General features: G+C 39.3%; 1 protein-coding gene across 1 annotated transcript in view; it reads right to left on the reverse strand.

The window, feature by feature from the left end:
• Positions 1 to 14,884, reverse strand: part of LOC125138265 (collagen alpha-5(VI) chain-like) — a 46,414-nt gene extending 31,530 nt beyond the window's left edge. Inside the window, exon 1 of the mRNA XM_047799649.1 lies at positions 14,848 to 14,884. Coding sequence (XP_047655605.1) covers positions 14,848 to 14,884 — 37 coding nt within the window. The remainder of the gene's footprint in view (positions 1 to 14,847) is intronic.
• Positions 14,885 to 22,755: the final 7,871 nt, after the last annotated feature.

The following is a 22,755-nucleotide window of genomic DNA, read 5'->3' on the forward strand; positions in this document are numbered from 1 at the left end:
GTTGTATGAGGAACTCATATATTTTTTTATATTAGCGCCTTATCAGATATATGGTTTACAAATATTTTTTTCCCATTCTTTAGGTCACTTTTTCATTTTACTGACCATTTCTTTTGCTTGGCAGAAGCTTTTAGTTTGATGAAGTCCTACTTGCTTATTTTTTCTTTTGTTGCCTGAACATAAACACAAAATAATTGTCACAAATGTTAGGGATGTTTTTCCCTGTTTTCTTCTTGGAGTTTCATGGTTTCAGGCCTTACTTTTTTTTTAAATCTTTATATAATGATTTTTATTTTTTCCATTATAGCTGGTTTACAGTGTTCTCTTAATTTTATTTTTTTTTCTTTTTTCAGCTTCCCCCAAGGCATATGGAATTTCCCAGGCCAGGGATTGAATTGGAGCCCATAGTGCCAGGCTGGGGATCAAACAGAGACATGTTGGATTATTAACCCACTGCACCACAGCAGGAACTGATCAGGTCTTACATTTTAAGTGTTTAATCCTTTAAAGATTTGAAATATCTTTGTGAGTGGTAGAAGATAGGTGTCCAGTTTCATTTTTTGCATGTGGCTATTTTTCCAGCACTATTTATTGAGGAGACTATCTTTTAGCCTTTGATTATTCTTGGCTCCCTTGTGATAAATTAATTGACTGTAATTGCACAAGTTTGTTCCTGGGGTTCTATTCTGTTCCATTTGTCTATATTTATGTTTTTATGCCAACACCACATGGGTTTGATTACTATAGCTTTGTAAAATAGTCTAAAATTTGGAGTGTAATGTCTTTACCTTTGTTCTTCTTTTTCAAGATTGTATTGGCTATTTGGGGCCTTTTGAGGTTCCACACAAATTTTAGGATTGTTTGTTCTATTTCTGTGAAAAATGCTATTGTATTCTTGATGGAGATTGCATTAAATTTATAAATGGCTCTGTGTGGTATGGACTTTCTAACAATATTAAAGCTTCTGACCCATGAATGGGAGATATCCTTCCATTTATTTGTGTCTTCATTTTCTTTCATCAGTGTCCTACAGTTTTCAGTGTACCGATCTTTCACCTCTTTGGTTAAATTTATTCCTAAGTGTTTTACTGTTTTTAATAATACTTAAGTGGGATTGTTTTCTTTTTTTCTTCTTCTGGTAGTTTGTTGTTAGTGTATAGAAATGCCACTGATTTTTATGTTGATTTTATATCCAGCAACTTTCTTTTAACTTCTGGTTTTTTGAATAGCATCTCTAAAATTTTGTGTATGTATAATGTCATGTCATCTGCAAGCAGAGACAATTTTATTTCTTCCTTTATGACTTAGATTCCTACATTTCTTTAACATGCCTGATTGCTCTGGACAAGACATCTAGTACTATGTTGAATAGGTTGGTAACAGTGGACACACCTATCTTATTCCTAATCTTGGAGAAAAAGCCTTCAATCTTTCACTGTTGAATGAAATGTTAACTGTGGGTTTGTCAAATATGGCTTTTATTTCATAGCAGTACATTCCTTCTTTACTCAATTTGTTGAGACTTTTTATCAATAAAGAACATTCATTTTTGTCAAATGCCTTTTATCCATCAATTGAGATGATCATCTGATTTTGTCTTTTATCTATTAATGTGATGTGTGATTGATTGATTTGCTTATGTTGAAATTTCCTTGAATCACAGGGATGAATCCCACTTGATCATAGTGTATGATTCCTATAATGTGCTGATGAATTTGCTTTGCTAGTATTTTTTTTGAGAATTTTGCATATATATTCATTAGACATATTGATCTGCAGTTTTCTTTTCTCATAGTGACTTTATCTGGTTTTGGCATTAGGGTAATGGCAACCTCATAAAATAAGTTTTGTGAAAGTCTTCCTTCCTCTTCAATTTTTTAGAAAAGTTTAAGATTCTTCCCAGTGGTTGTGATGTTTTTGATTACAAATTCAACCTCCTTACTCATTATTCGTCTGGTCAGATTTTCCATGTCTTCATGATTCAGTCTTGGTAGGTTATTTGTTTCTAGACATGCATACATTTCTACTAAATTGTCCAATTTGTCAGCATGGTAATCTCTTATGATCCTTTGTATTTCTATGGTAAAAGTTGTAGTATCTCCTCTTTCATTATGAGTCCTCCCTTTTCTTCTTGGAAGTCTAGCTAAAGGTTTATTTATCTTTTAAAAAACAAACTATTCAATTTGTTAATTTCCTTTCTACTGTTTTTCTATTCTATACTTCATTTACTTCTGCTCTAATCTCTATTATTTTCTTCCTTCTGATAACTGTGAGCTGAGTTTGCTCTTCTTTTTCTAGGTCCTTGAGGTGTAAAGTTTATTTGAGATCTTCCTTTTTTGTTAATTTACACAGGTATAGCCCTAAACCTTCTTCTTAGAGCTACTTTTGCTGAATCCCCTAAGTTTCAGTATGTTGTTTCCAGTTCTGTGGAGCCACTACCTGGGCTCTACGACCACCTCTGGTCCAGCAAGGTTGAGGCTGTATTTCTTGGCAGTGTAGGGCCAATGATTAGACTCTACATGTGACTGGGAAGAGCTGTGGCTGGGCTCTGCACTCACTCTTAGTCTAGTGGAGTCAGGGTGTGCTCCCAACCGGATGGTACTAACCATCCATGTTTAGATGGACTGCCTGGGCTCTCTCGTTGGGCAGGGCTTCCCACCATATCTTGTGGTTACCTGGTGCTGGAAACCAGGCTCTGAGGCTGGGCAGGATCACCATCTGGGCTTTCCAGTAAGTTGGAGTTGCAGGATATGCTCCATAATTAGGCAAGGCAATGGCTATGTTCCCTCCCTGGAAAAAGCCTCAGGCCCTGTTCAGCAATCAGGCAAGGCTATAGGCTGGGCTCCAAGCCTCTCCAGCTCAGCATTGCTCAGGCTCTCTTTTCACACTGTATACTGTGCAGTAACCAGCTGGCCTCACTATTTCCTGTGGGGATGCTCAGCCCATGGAATTCAGCCACGTAGGATGGGAGGGAGGCAAGGACAAAACTCCCCAGCCATTGCCAGGAGACAAAAGAGAAGAGCAATAATGGAACAATGAAGAATAGCCTCCTTTCTTTTGATTACATTCCTCTGGTCATAAATGTCTGTGAAGACAAATCTCACTCATTCTTAATGGGAAACTAATTTCTATGTGGGGAGTCTGTTTTATAACATATGACATACAGTTTAAAAGTGACTTGTGAAGCAGGGGAGAAAACATTTAATTTAGAGAAATACAAAGATGCATGACAAAGCTTGCAACCCTCTGGCTGGCTCAGACGCTAAAGGAAAATAGCAATTATTTAGTAAGTTATAATAGCACATCAAAAGCACATAGGTGTAAGTCTTGAACCCATGGAATTGGCAATAATTATATAATCAGTTTACTAGAAGTTTATACCACTAAATCCTAAGTCAAACACAGCCCACAAATGGCATCATAAAACCACCAAGCTGAATTTGTCTCTTTCTCTCCTTTTCCAGTCCACAGTGCAAAAGCTGCTAAAAGATGGTAAGAAATAAAGGTCAGGTCATGTGTTCTTTTACCTTTGCTCTGTTTCCCTTTCCCACAGTGGCTGCCCTCAACAGGTTCTGACCAGGATATAAGCTCCAGCAGAGGGAGAAAGATGCAATTTAGGCCATGCAACCTCCATCTAGTAAGGCCCTAAAACCAGGCACTTGCCACCCACTCATTTCTTGCCCAGGGTCTGAGGTCCAGCAGGGCTGTGTGGTGTGTCCAAGGTCACACAGCCAGTCCACAGCAGAGTTGGGGCTGAAGGCCCAGGTCTGAGCCTCCCTCGTGCTTTGGCTCATTTCTGGGGGCATCAGGAAGGCACACTGGGTTTCCTTCTCAGTAGAGACAGCAAGGCCAGATAATTACCCAGTCTTATTTTTCTGTGCTGGTTGCCCATCTTGCAGGTGCACATGGCTCTGTTTCCCTTGGCTTTCATGCTTCTCTTGTTTCTTCTGTGGTATTGCTCCTCAGAGAGAAAGTACTGTCTCAACTATGCCCTCAAGTCTATCAACATACCCAGACCCACTTGTGCTGCCCAGACTCCGAGGCCATCCTCTCCTCTGACACTTATTGCATTTTGCCTTGTTCTCCGGTTAATGAACTACTTTTCTTAATCCCTCACTTCTTCTACCAACCAATACAACACATAACACCCACATACATACACTCACCACAGACAGCTATAACTTTGTTGAAGGCAGGGTTTTGCTTTTTAACCCTCACTATTGAACATCCCACTTGCCTAGGTCAGTGATTTCCATTGAGTGGGCTCTCAAGAAATAGCTGTTGAGCTATTCACTACAGCCAAGACATGGAAGCAACCTAAATGTCCATCAGCAGATGAATGGATAAAGATGTGGCACATATCCAATGGAATATTACTCATTCATAAAAAGAATGAAATAATGTCATTTGAAGCAACATAGATAGACCTAGATAGACTTCATACTGAGTGAAGTAAGCCAGACAGAGAAAGACAAATATCCTAAGATATCACTTATATGTGGAATGTAAAAAAAAAAGTGATACAAATGAATTTGTTTATAAGGTAGGAACACACTCACAGATATAGAAAACAAACCTATAGTTACCAAAAGAGAAAGGTGGGAGAAAGGGAATAAATTAAGAATTTTGGAGTAACAGATACATCCATGATGTGTGAAGGTCAGTGCAAACAACATGTGGAAATGAAGATTAAGACAGAATCCTTGCCTAAAACAGAAGTAGAATCTTTGCCAGACAAAGTAGAATCCATGATTTAGAACCTGATTCAGTGAAATCTTCCTTCTTCAGCAGTCTTATTGGCCTTTATTTTTATCATTTCTCTGTATTTACCTATACATGCCTACATGTATATGCATTATATGTACACAGATATATAGGCACATCTATGAATATTTCTGATAGATTTATTTATATATTCATTCAAAGATCACTTCCTGAGTGCCAACTATGTTCTTGGCACAGTTAGTTGCAAGCAATTCCAACACAATAGTGGACAAAACATGCAAAAATTTTTGCTCTCATGAAACTTGCCTTCTGGTTGCTGATGTCTCTGCCTCCCTCTCTATGTAAACATCTTCAGGTGTGTTGGATACATCTTTATATGCCTAATGGTTGGCACAGAGTGAGGACTCAGTAAGACTTAGAGATTATCATACTAAACGAAGTAAGCCAGACTGATAAAGACAAATTTTACATGATATCGCTTATAAGTGGAATTTTTTTTTTCTTTTTCAGCTGTGCCCGTGGCATATAGAAGTTCTTGGATTGAATCTGAGTTGCAGCTGCAACCTACACCAAAATTGAGGCAATGCTGTATCCTTAACTCACTGCAACACAGTGGGAACTCATAGAATCTTTTTAAAAAATGATACAGAGAGGACAAGATGGCGGAGGAGTAGGGGGACACGCTCGCCCTCTCCCACAAACACAACAAAAAAAGCACATTTACAGAATAAATGACTCACACAGAACAGCAACCAATCACTGGCAGAGGAACCTAAACTCCAATAACAGCAAGAAGTTTGTGACATTACTGGGCAGAATGGGAGAAAAGAGGAGAGTGAGAGAAAGTGAATCCGAGTGGGATAGGCGCTCCCAAAAGGGAACTGAGGAGGAGAAAGGGATCCCGCACCCTGGAAAGTCACCTACTCGGGGGAAAGATCAAATGAACCGGAGGAATCTCCAGATGCAGAGAAGAGTGTAGCAGTAAGTTGGAGTACGGAAAAGCCGATCAAGAACCGAACGGACCATCTGAACTACAGGCACAGTCACCAAAAATTGAGATGCCTGGGTGGGGGCTGGGCACCGAGTCCTCCGCTCCGAAGGTTAGTCCCCTAAAAAGGGCTGGGGGGGGGTGGGCAGAGTGGAGACTGCTTGGGAGGTCTAGAAACCGGTCTGTCAAGTTTGACGGGGCAGAGACTGCCTGGGAGACTAGAAAACAAAGCTGTCGCAGAGGAAGGGAGCAATACTCTAGGGGCGGGGAAGTGGAAAGCCGCATCAGAGGGAACCTGGGAGAAGAGCCTGGTCTGCGCCCGTGCTGGGGAGGGGAGAGAAGAAGGGGTGGGTCCCCATAGAATACTCCCCACACCACAGCAAGCTTACAGGCCTGCTAGCTAGCAGAAAGCTGTGCATCCCCTCCCCCCCACCACCCCCTACGCTCTCGCCGAACTTGGGGCTGCCTGCCATCCAGGAGGGCTGGCCTCAACAATTGCCTGAAGCCTACCACCGCAGGGGCTGTCCTTGCACAGGCCTGCTTGCCCTTTGGAGGAGCTACACCTCTGCAGAGCAGCACCAAACACCACCAGCCCCCGAGAAAAGGCCTGCAGCCCAGAAAAGCTAGAACAAGCCTAGCCAGGCTGTGAATAGATCTGCCTAATTCTCGGACGGTCTTTCTGAGTTGGGCTGCCCTGGGGAGGAGCCTCTTGGGTTTTCAGAGGCCCTGCTAGCCGCCCAAGCCCCCCAGGGGGTGCTGAGCTATAGCAGATCAGCTGCATAGGACTGCCAGCTCCAGGAAGGACCTCCTGCAGCCCAGAAAAGCTGCAACAAGCTTGGCCGAGCCGTGAAAAGATCTCAGACGGTCTTTCTGAGTTGGGCTGCCCTGGCGAGGAACCTCTTGGGTTTTCAGCAGCCCTGATAGCCACCCAAGCCCTCAGAGGGTGCCCCACTCACACAGAACAGCTGCTCAGCATCACCAGCCCCCTGGAAGAGCCCCTGCAGCCCAGAAAAGCTGCAACGAGCTTGGCCAGACTGTGAAAAGATCCGCCTACATTCTCAGGCCATCCTTCTGAGTTGGGCTGCCCTAGGGAAGAGCCTCTTAGGTTCTCAGTGACCCAGATAGCTGCTCCAGCCCCCAGGGGGTGCTGCACTCCTGAGGAACAGCTGCCCAACACTGCCAACCCCCTGAAAGAACCCCACAGCCTAAAAACACCAGAGCAAGATCTGCATGACCAAGTGAAGTCTGCTACCATCATGGTGTGGACCTCCCAGTCCTGTCTGCCCTCAGGAAGCCCTCCTTTGCTTCAAAGAAACACTGTTAGCCCCATCAACACTCCAGAAAAGCCACACTGCCTCAAAAAAGATTGACCAACAATGCCAGCCCTCAGGAAACATTCCACGGCAGTGACAAGGCAAACACTGTGTGATCACGGAGAGTACAACTCCCTCAGGAGAAAGAAAACAACAAGTAAGATGAAGAAGCTGAGAAACCACCCCCAGTCAAACCAACAGGAGAACTCACCTAAAACAGTCAACAATGAAACAGATCTCTGCAGTCTGACAGACCTGGAGTTCAAAAGAGAAATAGTGAAAATACTGAAGGAATTAAGAGAAGATATGAACAGTAGTGCAGATACCCTCAGAAAGGAACTAGAAAATATAAGGAGGAGCCAAGAAAAACTAGAACATTCATTTGCAGAGATGCAAACTGAACTAAGGGCAGTAAAAACCAGAATGAATAATGCAGAAGAACGAATCAGTGATATGGAAGAGAGAAGAATGGAAATCACCCAATCAGGTCAGCAGACAGAAAACCAAATGAAAAAACTGGAAAGCAATATAAGAGACCTATGGGATAATATAAAGCGGGCCAATCTATGCATAATAGGAATTCCAGAGGAGTAGAAAAAGATAAGGGGATGGAAAATATATTTGAAGAAATTATCAATGGAAACTTCCAAAATCTAAAGGATACTGGGTTCAAGATACAAGAAGCACAGAGGGCCCCAAACAAACTGAACCCAAATAGACCCACACCAAGACACATCATAATAAAAATGGCAAAAGTTAATGATAAAGAGAGGATCCTAAAGGCAGCAAGAGAAAAACAGAATGTTACCTACAAGGGAACCCCCATAAGATTATCAGCTGATTTCTCTACAGAAACACTACAGGGCCAGGAGGGGAATGGCAAGAGATATTTAAAGTGCTTAAAAGGAAAAAATATGCAACCTAGAATACTCTATCCAGCAAGAATATCATTTTAAAATAGCAGGGGAAATGAAAATTTTTTCAACAAACAAAAACTTAAAGAATACAGCAACACAAAACCCAGGGTAAAGGGAATATTGAAAGGGCTTCTCTAAACCAAAAAGAAAGGAAGGAAAGGGAAGAAAAAAGAAAAGAAAAAAGAAGAAGAAGAAGAAGAAGAAGAACTAGGACTGAGGAAACTGCAATCAGAGAGCAGTCACTCAAATAAGCCAGCATCAGATTTAATCATGAACATGCTTCAACAAAATAAAATTAAAAAGAAAAAAATAAAAGAGTCATCAAAACCATAAAATATGGGCAAGAGATGTTAGAAAATATAACCCTTTTTGTTTGCTCGTTTGTATGTTTCTCTTCTTAATTTATAAGTGATGAAGTGTTTGAACTTACAGGACCACCAGGCTAAAACACCACATTATGGAAGGGGATAGCATACTTAAAAAACAGGGCAACCACAAGCCAAAACCAAATATTGCATTTGCAAAAATGAAAAAAAAAAATACACTCAAGCAGATAATAACAGGAGACAATCCAACCAAAAAAAAAAAAAAAAAAAGAAAAGGAAGAATGTAGAACCATAGAATCAACTGGAACACAAGGTTCAAATGCAATAAATAATCATCTATCAATTATCACCTTCAATGTCAATGGACTGAACGCCCAATCAAAAGACACAGAGTGGCTGAGTGGATAAAAAGGCAAAAACCTTCAATATGCTGCCTACAAGAAACTCACCTTAGGACAAAGATACATATAGATTGAAAGTGAAAGGGTGGGCAAACTATTTCACGCCAATAGAACAGACAGAAAGCAGGAGTTCGCAACGCTCATATCAGACAAAATAGACTTTAAAACAAAGACATAAAGAAAGACAAAGAAGGACACTACTTAATGATTAAGGGATCCATCCAAGGAGAGGATGTTACTATCGTCAACATATATGCCCCAAATATAGGAGCACCCAGATACATACAACAAATATTAACAGACATAAAGGGAGATATTGATGAGAATACAATCATAGTAGGAGACCTTAATACCCCCCTCACATCAATGGACAGATCCTCTACACAGAAAACCAATAAAGCAACAGAGATCTTAAAGGAAACAATAGAAAAGTTAGACTTAATGACATCTCAGGACACTACATCCAAAAAAAGCAGAACACCACATTCTTCTCAAATGCTCATGGAACATTCTCAAGAATCGACCACATATTGGGACACAAAGCTAACCTCAATAAATTTAGGAGCATAGAAATTATCTCAAGTATCTTCTCTGACCACAATGCCATGAAATTAGAAATCAACCATGGGAAAAGGAAAGAGAAAAAACCTACTGCATGGAGACTAAACAACATGCTACTAAGAAACCAATGGGTCAATGAGGAAATCAAGAAGGAAATTAAAAACTACCTTGAAACAAATGATAATGAAGACACAACTGCTCAAAATCTATGGGATGCTGCGAAAGCAGTGCTCAGAGGGAAATTTATAGCAATACAGGCCTTTCTCAAAAAAGAAGAAAGATCCCAAATGGACAACTTAACCCTCCACCTAAATGAATTAGAAAAAGAAGAACAAAAAAGTCCTAAAGTCAGCAGAAGGAAGGAAATTATAAAGATCAAAGAAGAAATCAATCAAATAGAGACTCAAAAAACAACAGAGAAAATCAATGAAACCAAGAGCTGGTTCTTTGAAAAGGTAAACAAAATTGACAAACCCCTGGCCAGACTCACTCAAAAGAGGAGAGAAAGAACCCAAATAACCAAAATTATAAATGAAAAAGGAGAAATCACAATGGATACAGCAGAAATACAAAAAACCATAAGAAAACACTATGAACAACTATATGGCAACAAGTTTGACAATCTGGAAGAAATGGACAATTTTCTAGTATCTTACAGCCTGCCAAAACTGAATCAAGTAGAAACAGACCAACTGAACAGACCGATCACTAGAAACGAAATTGAAGAGGTCATAAAATCACTCCCTACAAATAAAAGTCCAGGACCAGATGGCTTCACAGGCCAATTCTATCAAACATATAAAGAGGAATTGGTGCCCATCCTCCTTAAACTCTTTCGAAAGGTTGAAGAAGAAGGAATACTCCCAAAGACATTCTATGATGCCACCATCACCCTCATTCCAAAACCAGACAGAGATACCACCAAAAAAGAAAACTATCGCCCAATATCATTGATGAATATAGATGCAAAAATTCTCAACAAAATCTGAGCCAACCGAATCCAACAATATATCAAAAAAATTATACACCGTGACCAGGTTCGGTTCATCCCAGGTTCACAAGGATGGTTCAACATATGCAAATCAATCAGCATCATACACCACATTAACAAAAAAAAAAGTCAAAAATCATATGATCATCTCAATAGACACAGAAAAAGCATTTGACAAAGTCCAACATCCATTCATGATCAAGACCCTCGCCAAAGTGGGTATAGAGGGAACATCCCTGAATATAATCAAAGCCATTGATGAGAAACCCACAGCAAATATAATCCTCAATGGGGAAAAACTGAAAGCCTTCTCCCTCAAATCTGGAACAAGACAGGGATGCCCACTCTCACCACTGCTCTTCAACATAGTTTTGGAAGTCCTAGCCACAGCAACTAGACAAACAGAAGAAATAAAAGGCATCCATTTAGGAAGAGAAGAGAGAAAACTGTCACTGTATGCAGATGACATGATACTATACATAGAAAACCCTAAGGACTCAACCCCAAAACTACTTGAACTGATTAACAAATTCAGCAAAGTAGCAGGCTATAAGATTAACATTCAGAAGTCAGTTGCATTTCTGTATACCAGCAATGAAACATTCGAAAAGGAATACAAAAATACGATACCTTTTAAAATTGCACCTCACAAAATCAAATACCTCGGAATACACCTGACCAAGGAGGTAAAGGACCTATATGCCGAGAACTATAAAACTTTCATCAAAGAAATCAAAGAAGATGTAAGGAAATCGAAAGCTATTCCATGTTCCTGGATTGGGAAAATCAATATTGTAAAAATGGCCATACTACCCAAAGCAATCTACAGATTCAATGCAATCCCTATCAAATTACCCCTGACATTTTTCACAGAACTAGAACAAACAATCCAAACATTTATATGGAACCACAGAAGACACAGAATCGCCAAAGCAATCCTGAGGAACAAAAACCAAGCAGGAGGCATCACTCTCCCAGACTTCAAGAAATACTACAAAGCCACAGTCATCAAGACAGTGTGGTACTGGTATCAAAACAGACAGACAGACCAATGGAACAGAATAGAGAATCCGGTAATAAACCCTGACACCTATGGTCAATTAATCTTTGACAAGGGAGGCAAGAACATAAAATGGGAAAAAGAAAGTCAATTCAGCAAGCATTGCTGGGAAACCTGGACAGCGGCATGCAAATCAATGAAACTAGAATACACCCTCACACCATGCACAAAAATAAACTCCAAATGGCTGAAAGACTTAAATATATGACAGGATACCATCAAACTCCTAGAAGAAAACATAGGCAAAACACTCTCTGACATCAACATCATGAATATTTTCTCAGGTCAGTCTCCCAAAGCAATAGAAATTAGAGCAAAAATAAACCCATGGGACCTCATCAAACTGAAAAGCTTTTGCACAGCAAAGGAAACCCAAAAGAAAACACAAAGACAACTTTCAGAATGGGAGAAAATACTTTCAAATGATGCAACCGACAAGGGCTTAATCTCTAGAATATAGAAACAACTTATACAACCCAACAGCAAAAAAGCCAATCAATCAATGGGAAAATGGGCAAAAGACCTGAATAGACATTTCTCCAAGGAAGATATACAGATGGCCAGCAAACACATGAAAAAATGCTCAACATCGCTGATTATAAGAGAAATGCAAATCAAAACTACCATGAGATACCACCTCACACCAGTCAGAATGGCCATCATTAATAAATCCACAAATAACAACTGCTGGAGGGGCTGTGGAGAAAAGGGAACCCTCCTGCACTGTTGGCGGGAATGTAAACTGGTACAGCCACTATGGAGAACAGTTTGGAGATACCTTAGAAATCTATACATAGAACTTCCACATGACCCCGCAATCCCACTCTTGGGCACCTATCCAGACAAAACTCTACTTAAAAGAGACACGTGCACCCGCATGTTCATTGCAGCAGTGTTCACAATAGCCAGGACATGGAAACAACCCAAATGTCCATCGACAGATGATTGGATTAGGAAGAGGTGGTGTATATACACAATGGAATACTACTCAGCCATCAAAAAGAATGACATAATGCCATTTGCAGCAACATGGATGGAACTAGAGAATCTCATCCTGAGTGAAATGAGCCAGAAAGACAAAGAAAAATACCATATGATATCACTTATAACTGGAATCTAATATCCAACACAAATGAACATCTCCTCAGAAAAGAAAATCATGGACTTGGAGAAGAGACTTGTGGCTGCCTGATGGGAGGGGGAGGGAGTGGGAGGGATCGGGAGCTTGGGCTTATCAGACACAACTTAGAATAGATTTACAAGGAGATCCTGCTGAATAGCATTGAGAACTTTGTCTAGATACTCATGTTGCAACAGAAGAAAGGGTGGGGGAAAAAATGTAATTGTAATGTATACATGTAAGGATAACTTGATCCCCTTGCTGTACAGTGGGAAAATAAAAAAAAAAATGATACAAATGAACCAATATACAAAACAGAAATAGATTATAGACATAAAACAAATTTGTGGTTACCAAAGAGGAAAGACAGGAGGAGGAATAAATTAGGAATTGGAGACTAACATATACACACTACTATATATAAACTATAGAAACAACAAGGTCCTACTGTATAGCCCAGGGAAATATACTCAATATTTTGTAATAATATATATGGAGAAAGAATCTGAAAAATATATATATGTATAACTGAATCTCTTTGCTGTACACCTGAAACTAACAGAACATTGTAACCCAACTGTATTTCATTTAAAAAATAAATAACTAAATGAAATAAAAGCAAAAATGAAAAAAAGAGATGGAAGCAAAGGAAGGTGTGAAGGCAGATACATATGCGAATACTTATTACATAAGACAAAATGAAGTGTTACCTCAAATGAGAGGTAAACAAAGTACATGGAAATAGAAAAGTTAAGAAAAGTTTCCAGAAAAAGGTGGCACTTGGACTAGATTGAAGGATGCCTGTAACAGTGAAAGGCAAAGATGATGAGAGGAGACAGTTCTTGTGTGTATGCTGCAGTGATGGCAATGGTTCTGGAGAGCAATGAGCAGCAATGTGTCCTGGATGGCTCAGGATCAGAATGAGAGGGGGTGATAGACAAGGCTGGAAAGGCAGAGATTGTAAGATGACAGAGGGTTTTGCTCCAAGAAGCGTTTGAACACAAGACTTTGCTCATTGGCAGTTATGAGTTAATGATGGTTCTTGGCTGAAGGAGGAAAGGCAATGAGAAGTCCTAGGGATGCTGAGAAAGGGCTGGGCTTTTTTGCATCAGTTGGAGCTTGACTTCATGCACCTTCCAATACCAAGGGGTCACAATGAGCACAAAGAGGAGAGATCAAGGACCTGAGACAGTGAGGACCCACTACTGGGGACAGTGCATCAGCACAAGGAAAGTATTTCTCAAGTTTTCTTCTTTGGGGAATGTCTGATATTCCATTCTAAGGACACCTTCATCAGAACAAATCAGATTAGGACTGATGGCAGGCATGTTTATGCCACCATCTCCTGAAACCAAGGCAAATAAGGCACATCAGAAATGTGGACACGGAGTTCCTGTCATGGCACAGTGGTTAACGAATCCAACTAGAAACCATGAGATTGCGGGTTCGATCCCTGGCCTTGCTCAGTGGGTTAAGGATCCGGCATTGCCATGAGCTGTGGTATAGGTCACAGATGCGGCTCGGATCCCACGTTGCTATGGCTGTGGTGTAGGCCAGCGGCTACAGCTCCAATTCGACCCCTAGCCTGGGAACCTCCATATGCCATGGGAGCGGCCCTAGAAAAGGCAAAAAGACCAAAAAAAATAAAATAAAATAAATGTGGACACTTAACTTGCCCAGTCACCCAGCACTTCCATAGATAGATCATTAAACCAACTGTTATAGACTTACAGGCACAAAGAGTAAAACACATAAAAAATCCCCTCCAAGAGCATACAGTCTGCCTGGGGAGCCAGGTGGTTGTGTGAAAATATAAAATACAGTGAATATTTCTTGAAAGAATAAATGAATACAGTGTTTCAGAATAAATTGTGGAAAACTGAGTTAGAATGAAGTTTAAAGAGTAAGCTATAACACTTTATACAGAGATATCAAAAGGAAACAAAAAAACTTGATAAACTTACTCTAAGGACATTTACAACTTTAATCAGGGAAGTAGAAATAATATTGAGGAATCAGAACTACTAATTCAAATCATGAGTTCCTTCTTTAGGCTTGGTTCCCTAATTTATAAAACAAGAGGTCTGGACTTCATTATAAAATGCCCTCATTTTTTAATTGGAACTTAGTTCTTCTGGTAATGCAGGCTCTGCTGAAAGTCTGCAATGAGCAGGCCTACCAAACCCCCTAAGCTCTGGACCCTTCATTCAAAACAGTCATTCACCTTTCTTGCCAGAAAGCATACTGGTGCATTCAGAAGGCTCCTCTAAGAAAGGCCCCAGATAGCTGAGTATTTATTATTAATTACCCTTCAGCCATCTAATTCATACAATTCTCACACACCAAGTTTTTTGGAATAAACATCTCCAGAGAGAAGATTATATTTCTAATACTTCCATTGGCCAAAACTTCCTATGGAAATAAGTGATACTGGACCAGACATACCCTCCATCATGAAGCCCTGGATGAGCATCATCTCCATCTACATTCTCAATGTTTCATTCTCACTGGGGTAGTATCTTGCCTTTCTGTAATCATTTAATCTCCTTTGAGGTCTGAGAGTATGCCTCATTATTGGTAGTGCTGCTGAGAAAACAGAAATTAGCTCTGTTTCTTCTTCTCTGTACAACTCTCTGAAAAAAGAGAAGTCCTGGACTCATGATTTTCAATTTGACTGCACACTGGTGAGCTACTAAAAATACCGATGCTTGGTCTTACCCCTAGAGTATCTGACTCAACTGGTCAAGAGTGTGGTCTGAATACTTGGATTTTTAAAAAAGCACCCGGGGTGATTCTGATGGGCAACCAAGGTTGAGATCCACTGGGTGAGGCCATCCTGAAGCAAGCTCCCTGGAGAAATCACAGAGGCATAGTCCCAAATGAGAAGAGTCTGGACTTCAAAGGCCTTATCTGTAAGTTGTAGACAATAATGGCTATAGCACTGTGTTGTGAGAAGGTTACATGAAATCTACATATAAAGCATCATGCAGGATGTGTCCGTTGATTTTGCCTGCCCAATGTTCATTACTCCTTCTGAGAAACACCTTTACCTACCTTCAATCCACACAGTTGCTGAAATCTTGATCTCATCCCTACTCCACAGAAGTGCACCTGACCTATGCAAGCACTGAGATGGTCATCGTAATTGACCCAAAGATGAGCACCTGACCAAGGCCATCAGAGCCAATAAGCATTAGCTGAAATATAGGTTTTTGCAAGATCTATTGACAAGGAGTTCTCTTGCTGCTGAGTTGCAAAACTAATGGGATATAAGCCTGTGGCTTTTGGAGTCATCTTGCCAACATGAAAGAGAACTCCAAGATCAAGAGAGACATGTTTGAGATGACACCAGCATCTTGACTAGCCTGACAAATCTCTGGACTTTTTAGGTATCTCATCTAATAAGTCCCATTTTCTGATTGAACTGCTTTCATAATTCATAAATCAAAGAAGCTATCCAACATGCACTTGGTAACCTTTGATGATGCTTGGATACCAGACCTACTGGGAAATCCAAAGTTGAGGCCTCAGTTATGGTAGTTTCCTGCTGCAGCTTTGCAGAACCAGAGAGCTCTCAAATTCCCTATTCCTCTGGAACTGAAAGAACACCATGGCATTCATGCTGGTTTTCCCTTTGCCCCAAGCCTGAACAGTCCTTGTCTTAAGCACAAGTTTAAATTTTAACTACACTCCAATGCCTGCCCAGCCTGCTCCTTAACTACTGTAGTCACATCCACCCCCATGTTCCTATCTATCCCCCAAACACTCAAGCCTATACCATGATTTTTTAATAGCCAAGGTGCTATGTCACTCATATGTATTGTTTATTTCTGTGTACATGATTAGTTGTCCCATCTTTAAGGTAAGTTTTAAGAGAAGGGACCATGTTTTCCTTTACTTGGGGGTTCTCTTGATATAATGCAAAGCAAGTAAATGTTTACTAAATTTAATTAAATGGATGCAGTAACTTAGAGGGTAAATGCACAGTTGAGTATATAGGACTATAATCCCATTTTTTAATGTAAAATGCATTTATTTCTAGGGTATATGTAGTTCATCCTCAAAACTTTTTTCCTGAGTAAAGCAACAAAAATTTGAGGGATAATTTTATGGTCTGGAAGTATACTGTCCAATAATTTAGGCTATGGTTAACTTGAGTTAGGAATTTTTGTAAGAGTAAACTACGTTCTCTAGTTTCAAAAATTAGTACAGTGAAATGTAAAATATCTCATGCATAATTTTTAAATTAGTTACATTTTGAAATGGTAAAAAATTTCTACTAAATATGTTATTAACTTTTTTAATTTTAAGAATCTTCCATAGTCTGGCCATCTAGGCATAGACTATAGTTATTTAATTTAATTAATTTATTTTTGGCTATGTCTGCAGCATGTGGAAGTTCCTGGGCCAGGAACCGAACCCAAGCCACAGCAGTGACCTAAGCTACAGCAGTGATCTGAGCTACAGCAGTGAAAATGCCAAATTCTTAACCCACTGAGCCACCAGGGAACTCCTAAAAAAACTGAAGGAAAAAACATCAAATATATGATGCAGTTTCCCAGGATAGTGCCAATTTATGCCTGTTGTTCTGGTGTAATGATGAACATTACTTTCTTTCTCTTTTATAACCATCTTAGGACTTCCTGTGTCTAGTCTGGCATAAAGGAACTTGGAAGTCATCATTCTATCCTAACAACAAGTAAACAATTGAAGAAACTGAAAGTCATCACCTCTTCTTAGATCCATCAGAGAAGTTAGGTCATAGGGCAAACCACAGCCCCAAATTGGAGAGCCAAACAGGTGGACAGAAAGAATCATGACTTACCAGTGCAGAAACTCGCTTCTGCATGACTTCTGCAGAAACTTCTGTGGGATTCAGTGCCTGAGTTAAGGAAACTGAACTACAATTGACAAATTGCTGGAAACACCATTAGGACAAATGGTGTTACAAATTTCAGGGGGTGGCCCACTGTTAAGGTGGTACCCACACTTGTAAGTTTCATCTCCTGTAGATCTAGCAAGTTCTCACAATGAAGATCTCAGAAAAATCCCATTGTGCTTCCCACAGGCGATGGGGGAAAAGTAACCATTTTGAAATATTCCAAAGACATCCATTCTTCTTAACAAAATTTACCCTCAGGACAAACTATTTTACCAGACCCTAACCTCCCAGGATTTTACTAGAATTTAACCAAACTAAGAAAAGGTAACTACCCAATTCCAGCCCCTTTTAGCCATCCTGTCAGGGAGTGAAAAACCTGAGAAGCAACTTTGAAGTTCACAGCCCAGGAACACAGGCTCACTAAAAGACTGAGACCTACTCACAGAACTATAAAATGCTTCCCTTTCCTCTGCAGCTCACTAAACACTTACTGCAGCTCCTTTGATACACTAAGTGTATATTCTGCTTTCAACAAACAATACTAAAGCATGATAAAAAGGCAAAAAACACAGTTTAAGGGATAGAACCAGCATCAGAACCAGAGCCAGATATGGGAAAGATGTTGGAATTATCAGAGCAGCAATTTAAAATTACAATGCCTTTTTAAAATCTATAGAAGCAAATTATTACCTTTGAAATGGATAAGCAATGAGATCCTGATGTATAGCACTGGGAACTATATCTAGTCACTTATGATGTAGCATGATAATGTGAGAAAAAGGAATGTTTATGTGTATGTGTGACTGGGTCACCTTGCTGTACAGTAAAAAATTGATATAACACTGTAAACCAACTATAATGGAAAAAAATAAAAATCATTAAATAAAAAAAAAAATTTTAAACCCTATAGCTAACATCATATTTAAGGGTGAGGAAGTACAGGAACATGACAAGAGGTTTCCTCTCACCACTTTTTTCTTAACATTGTACTGGAAGTCCTAGTTCATGTGAAAAGACAGAAAAAGGAAATAAAAGGCATATAGGCACACATACTGGGAAGGAAGAAATATAACTGCCTTTGTTGGGAGATGATGTGGTTACCTATGTAAAAAATCCTTAAGAGTCCACAAAAAACTCCTTGAACTATGATTGTAGGATAAAAAGTTTATAATTCAAAAGTCAATTATTTTCATGTATTCTGGTAATGAACAGTGGGAATTTGGGATTAAAAACAGTACTATTTATCTTTAGCCTCCAAAATTTCCATACACTGTGGGTGTGGCCATAAAAAATAAAAAGATTTAGAGTTCCCATCGTGGCTCAGAGGTTAGGGAACACAACTAGCATCCATGAGGATGCCGGTTCAATCCCTGGCCTTGCTCAATGTGTTAAGGATCCAGCGTGGCCATGAGCTGTGGTATCCGTCACAGACACAGCTCAGTCCTGTGTTGCTGAAGCTGTGGCGTAAGATAGTGGCTTCAGCTCTGATTGGACCCCCTTGCCTGGGAACTTTCATATGCTGCTGGTGCAGCCCAAAAAAGACAAAAGACAAAAGGCCCCCCCCCCAAAAAAAGGAAAAGATTCTAGACTCAGACTTCATACCCCTCACTAAAATTAAGTCAAAAAATTAAAAACTTAAGTGTAAAATGTAAAACTATAAAATGTCTACATGGTAACAGAAGAAAATCTGTATGACCTTGGATTTCATAATGACTTTTTAGATACCATGTCAAAGGTAAGATCCATGAAAGAAATAATGGATATGCCAAGCTTCATTACACTATAAACCTTCAGCCCTGCAAAAGACACTGTCAATTAAATGAAAAAAAATAAGACACATACTGGGAAAAAAATATTTGCAAAATATGTACCTGACAAAGGATTGTTATCCAAAATATTCAAAGAACCTAAAACTCAACAGTAAGAAAAATGAACAACCCAATTAAAAAATGGGCAAAAGATCTGAACAGACACCTCAAGAAAGAAGGTATTCTAGGTGGTAAATAAGCATATGAAAAGAAACTCCACATTGTATGTCATTAGGAAACTGCAAATTAAAACAGATAACACAACACATCTATTAGAATAGCAAATAAAAAACATTCACAATCAAAATGCTAGCAAGGAGATGGAGCAATAGGAACTCTTACTGCTGGTGGAGAGGCAAGACACATAGCCCATTTGGAAGACATTTTGTTGATTTCTTACAAAACTAGACATATTCTTAACATACGATCCAGCAATCACACTCCTTAGTATTTACTAATGAGTTGAGAACTTATATTCACACAAAAATATGCACAGATAAGTTTATGGTAGCTTTATTCATAATTACCAAAACTTGGAGACATCCAACATGTCCTTCGAAAAGGTGAATGGATAAATTTTAGGACAATAGACAATAGAATATTAGTCAGTGCTAAAAAAAAATGAGCTAACAAGCCATGAAAAGACACAGAGGAATCTTAAATGCATATTAATAAGTGAAAGAAGCCAACCTGAAAAGGCTGCATTCTGTAAGATTCTAATTATATGCTCTTCTGGCAAAGGAAAGTATGGAAACAGAAAATAGATCAGTGGTTGTCAGGGTTTGTAGGGAGAGGGGAATGAAGAGGTGGTGCACAGAGGATTTTTAGGGCATGAAACTGCTTGTATGATACTATAATGGCAGATGTGTGTCATTATACATGGGTAAAAACCCATAGAATGTACAAGAGTGAATGTACAAGAATGTACAAGTGAACCCTAATGTACATAGAAATGTATGAGTGAACCCTAATGTACATAGAAATGTACAAGAGTGAAACTTAAGTAAACGATGGACTTTGGGTGATAATGATTCTTCAGTGTAGGTTCATCAGTTCTACCAAGTGTATCACTTTGGTGCAGGTGTGTGTGCATGTGTGGGGGCAGGAGACATATGGCAACTCTCTGGACTTCCTGCTCAATTTTGCTGTTAACATAAAGTGCCCTCCTTTGGGCATTATGGATCTTTTGAGGATGATGAAAATACTCTGTATATTGATTATGGTTACATCGAAGTATACATTCACCAAATTGTTCTAATAATACACTTAAAATTGATGCATTATATTGTATATGAATTATACCTCAGTACAGTTTATGAGCCCAGTTTGGATTTTAAACTATATGATCATAAGCATGGTGCACCAAAGATAGGTTGGAAGGAGTGGTCTGGTGGGAGATGAGCATAAAGGGATTTTAAAAAAAATAATAGAACCAAGTTGACCTACTTCTTATTATCACAATGAGCTGGCAATTCTAATCTGTCAGTAACAATCTGCTCCTCCTTTCTAGGTGCATGGACCACTTTCACCATCCATCCGTGTTGGTAAGCAAACTGACACATTTTGCCATCTCTAGAGACAAAACTTGTATAAATTAAGGCAGTTTAGCCTAAGCTAAAATACCACCATCATAGTACAAATTTGAGGGATCCAAGAATAAATCTGAAATGTTAAGTCGAACTAGCGAACTATTATTGTTTTCTTAAAACTTTATTAGTAGAATTACAGACAATTGTCATTAAAGTTCAGAACCGTCACCTGGATTGTCCCTGAGGCCACTGTGTTACATTCATGCCACACTATACGGATGCTTGTTTGCAACAGACATCTGGAGAAGAGATATTTGGAGATTTTTTTTTCCTAAAAATGTCCTTTTTTCTTCATTCTCATTATGTTCCTTGTGATGTCTGTTATAAACATGATTTAATGTAAATATTGGTTATTTGGTGATTTTCCTTCTCTTAAAAATTTTAACTTATATAAGTGACATTCCCCCTTTAATAAATGGTCATGATATACAAAGAATTCAAAAAGAGAACTTTTTCTTTAAAAGTTTATGGTACAGGTGGAAGTAAGTAATTAAAAGTAAAATCTGGAGTTCCTGTCGTGACTCAGTGGTTAATGAGCCTGACTAGGATCCACGAGGGCCCTGATTCGATCATCAGCCTCACTCTGTGGGCTAAGATCCAGCATTGCCATGAGCTGTGGTGTAGGTCACAGACACGGCTCGGATCCCACATTCCTATGGCTGTGGCATAGGCTGGCAGCTACAACTCTGTTTCAACCCCTAGCCTGGGAATCTCCATATACCATGGATTGCAGCCCTAAAAAGACAAAAAATAAAAAAGTAAAATCCAGTTGATAAAGACAATTTTGTTTAGGAGTTCCGCTGTGGCTCAGTGGGTTAAAAACCTGACTAGTATCCGTGAGGAAGCAGGTTCAATCCCTGGCCTCACTCAGTGGGTTAAGGATCCAGTGTTGCTGCAAGCTGTGGCATAGGTCACAGATGTGGCTTGGACCTGGTGTTGCTGTAGGTGTGGCAGCGTTAGGCCTTTAGCTGAAGCTTCAATTCGACCCCTAGCCCAGGAACTTCCATATGCCACAGGTGCAGCCTTAATAATAATAAAAAAAGATAATTTTGTTTAATATCATGAGTGCTAATTCACTAAGCCAAAGGTAAGCAAATTTTTCCTATAAAACAATATAATAAGTATTTTGGGCTTTATGTTCATGACAAACACTCAATTCTGCCCTTGTAAGATCAGCCACAGATAATACACAAATACACGAGCATGGCTGCGGGACTGCATTAGGACTTCTGTTTTATTTACTTATTTATTTTTGTCCAAGCCCAAAGCATGGGGAAATTCCCAGGTCAGGGATCGAACTCCCGCCAGGGCAGTTGACAACACTGGATCCTTGATTTGATGAGCTGTTGGGGAACTTCCCAGTCTTTAAATTTTTAAAAACAATTGTGGTCTCAATTATTCTTCCTAAATGTATCTATCTCATGTGTACTTTATTAATAGTCATATTAGCTGTTAATCTATTTCCTTATTTATTTAATTATTTGGAATAATTGCCACTGACCAGAATGGGCATACTAGTCCAAACCAAAATCCTTTCTGATTAGTCAATGATTGATTATTGTTAAATATTACTAACAGTGCTCTTATATCTACCTTTTTCTTTTTAACTGTTGCCTAGTACTCCACTATACAAATGTATCCTGATTCATTTGGCCAGTTCTCTAAAGATGGGTATTTACATTGTTTGAAAATTTTCTCACAATGCTAAACAATGTTGCAATTAACGTCATAGTACAGTGGGAGGAGTATTTTTATAGGATCCCTTACTAAGAGCGGAAACTCTGGGTCAAAGAGAATGCTTATCTAAAATGATGACTAATATGAAACAATAGCAACAAAAGAGGTAATGTCAAATTACATTTCCCCGAGGAACTTATGGGAGTCCTTATTTCCTTACATTCTCATCACACACTTTTTAAAGTTTATGAAATCCTGATTGGAGGGGAAAAATTCATATAACCTCATGGCTCTTTGCATTTCTATAATTACAAGTGAGACTGGGAATTACATTTATTATATTTCTCCTCTGAACTGTATACCTAAGATCCTTAAGAGCCATTTCCTCTCTCTTACT

Source organism: Phacochoerus africanus, chromosome 1, assembly GCF_016906955.1.
Source record: "Phacochoerus africanus isolate WHEZ1 chromosome 1, ROS_Pafr_v1, whole genome shotgun sequence".
NCBI lineage: Eukaryota > Metazoa > Chordata > Mammalia > Artiodactyla > Suidae > Phacochoerus > Phacochoerus africanus.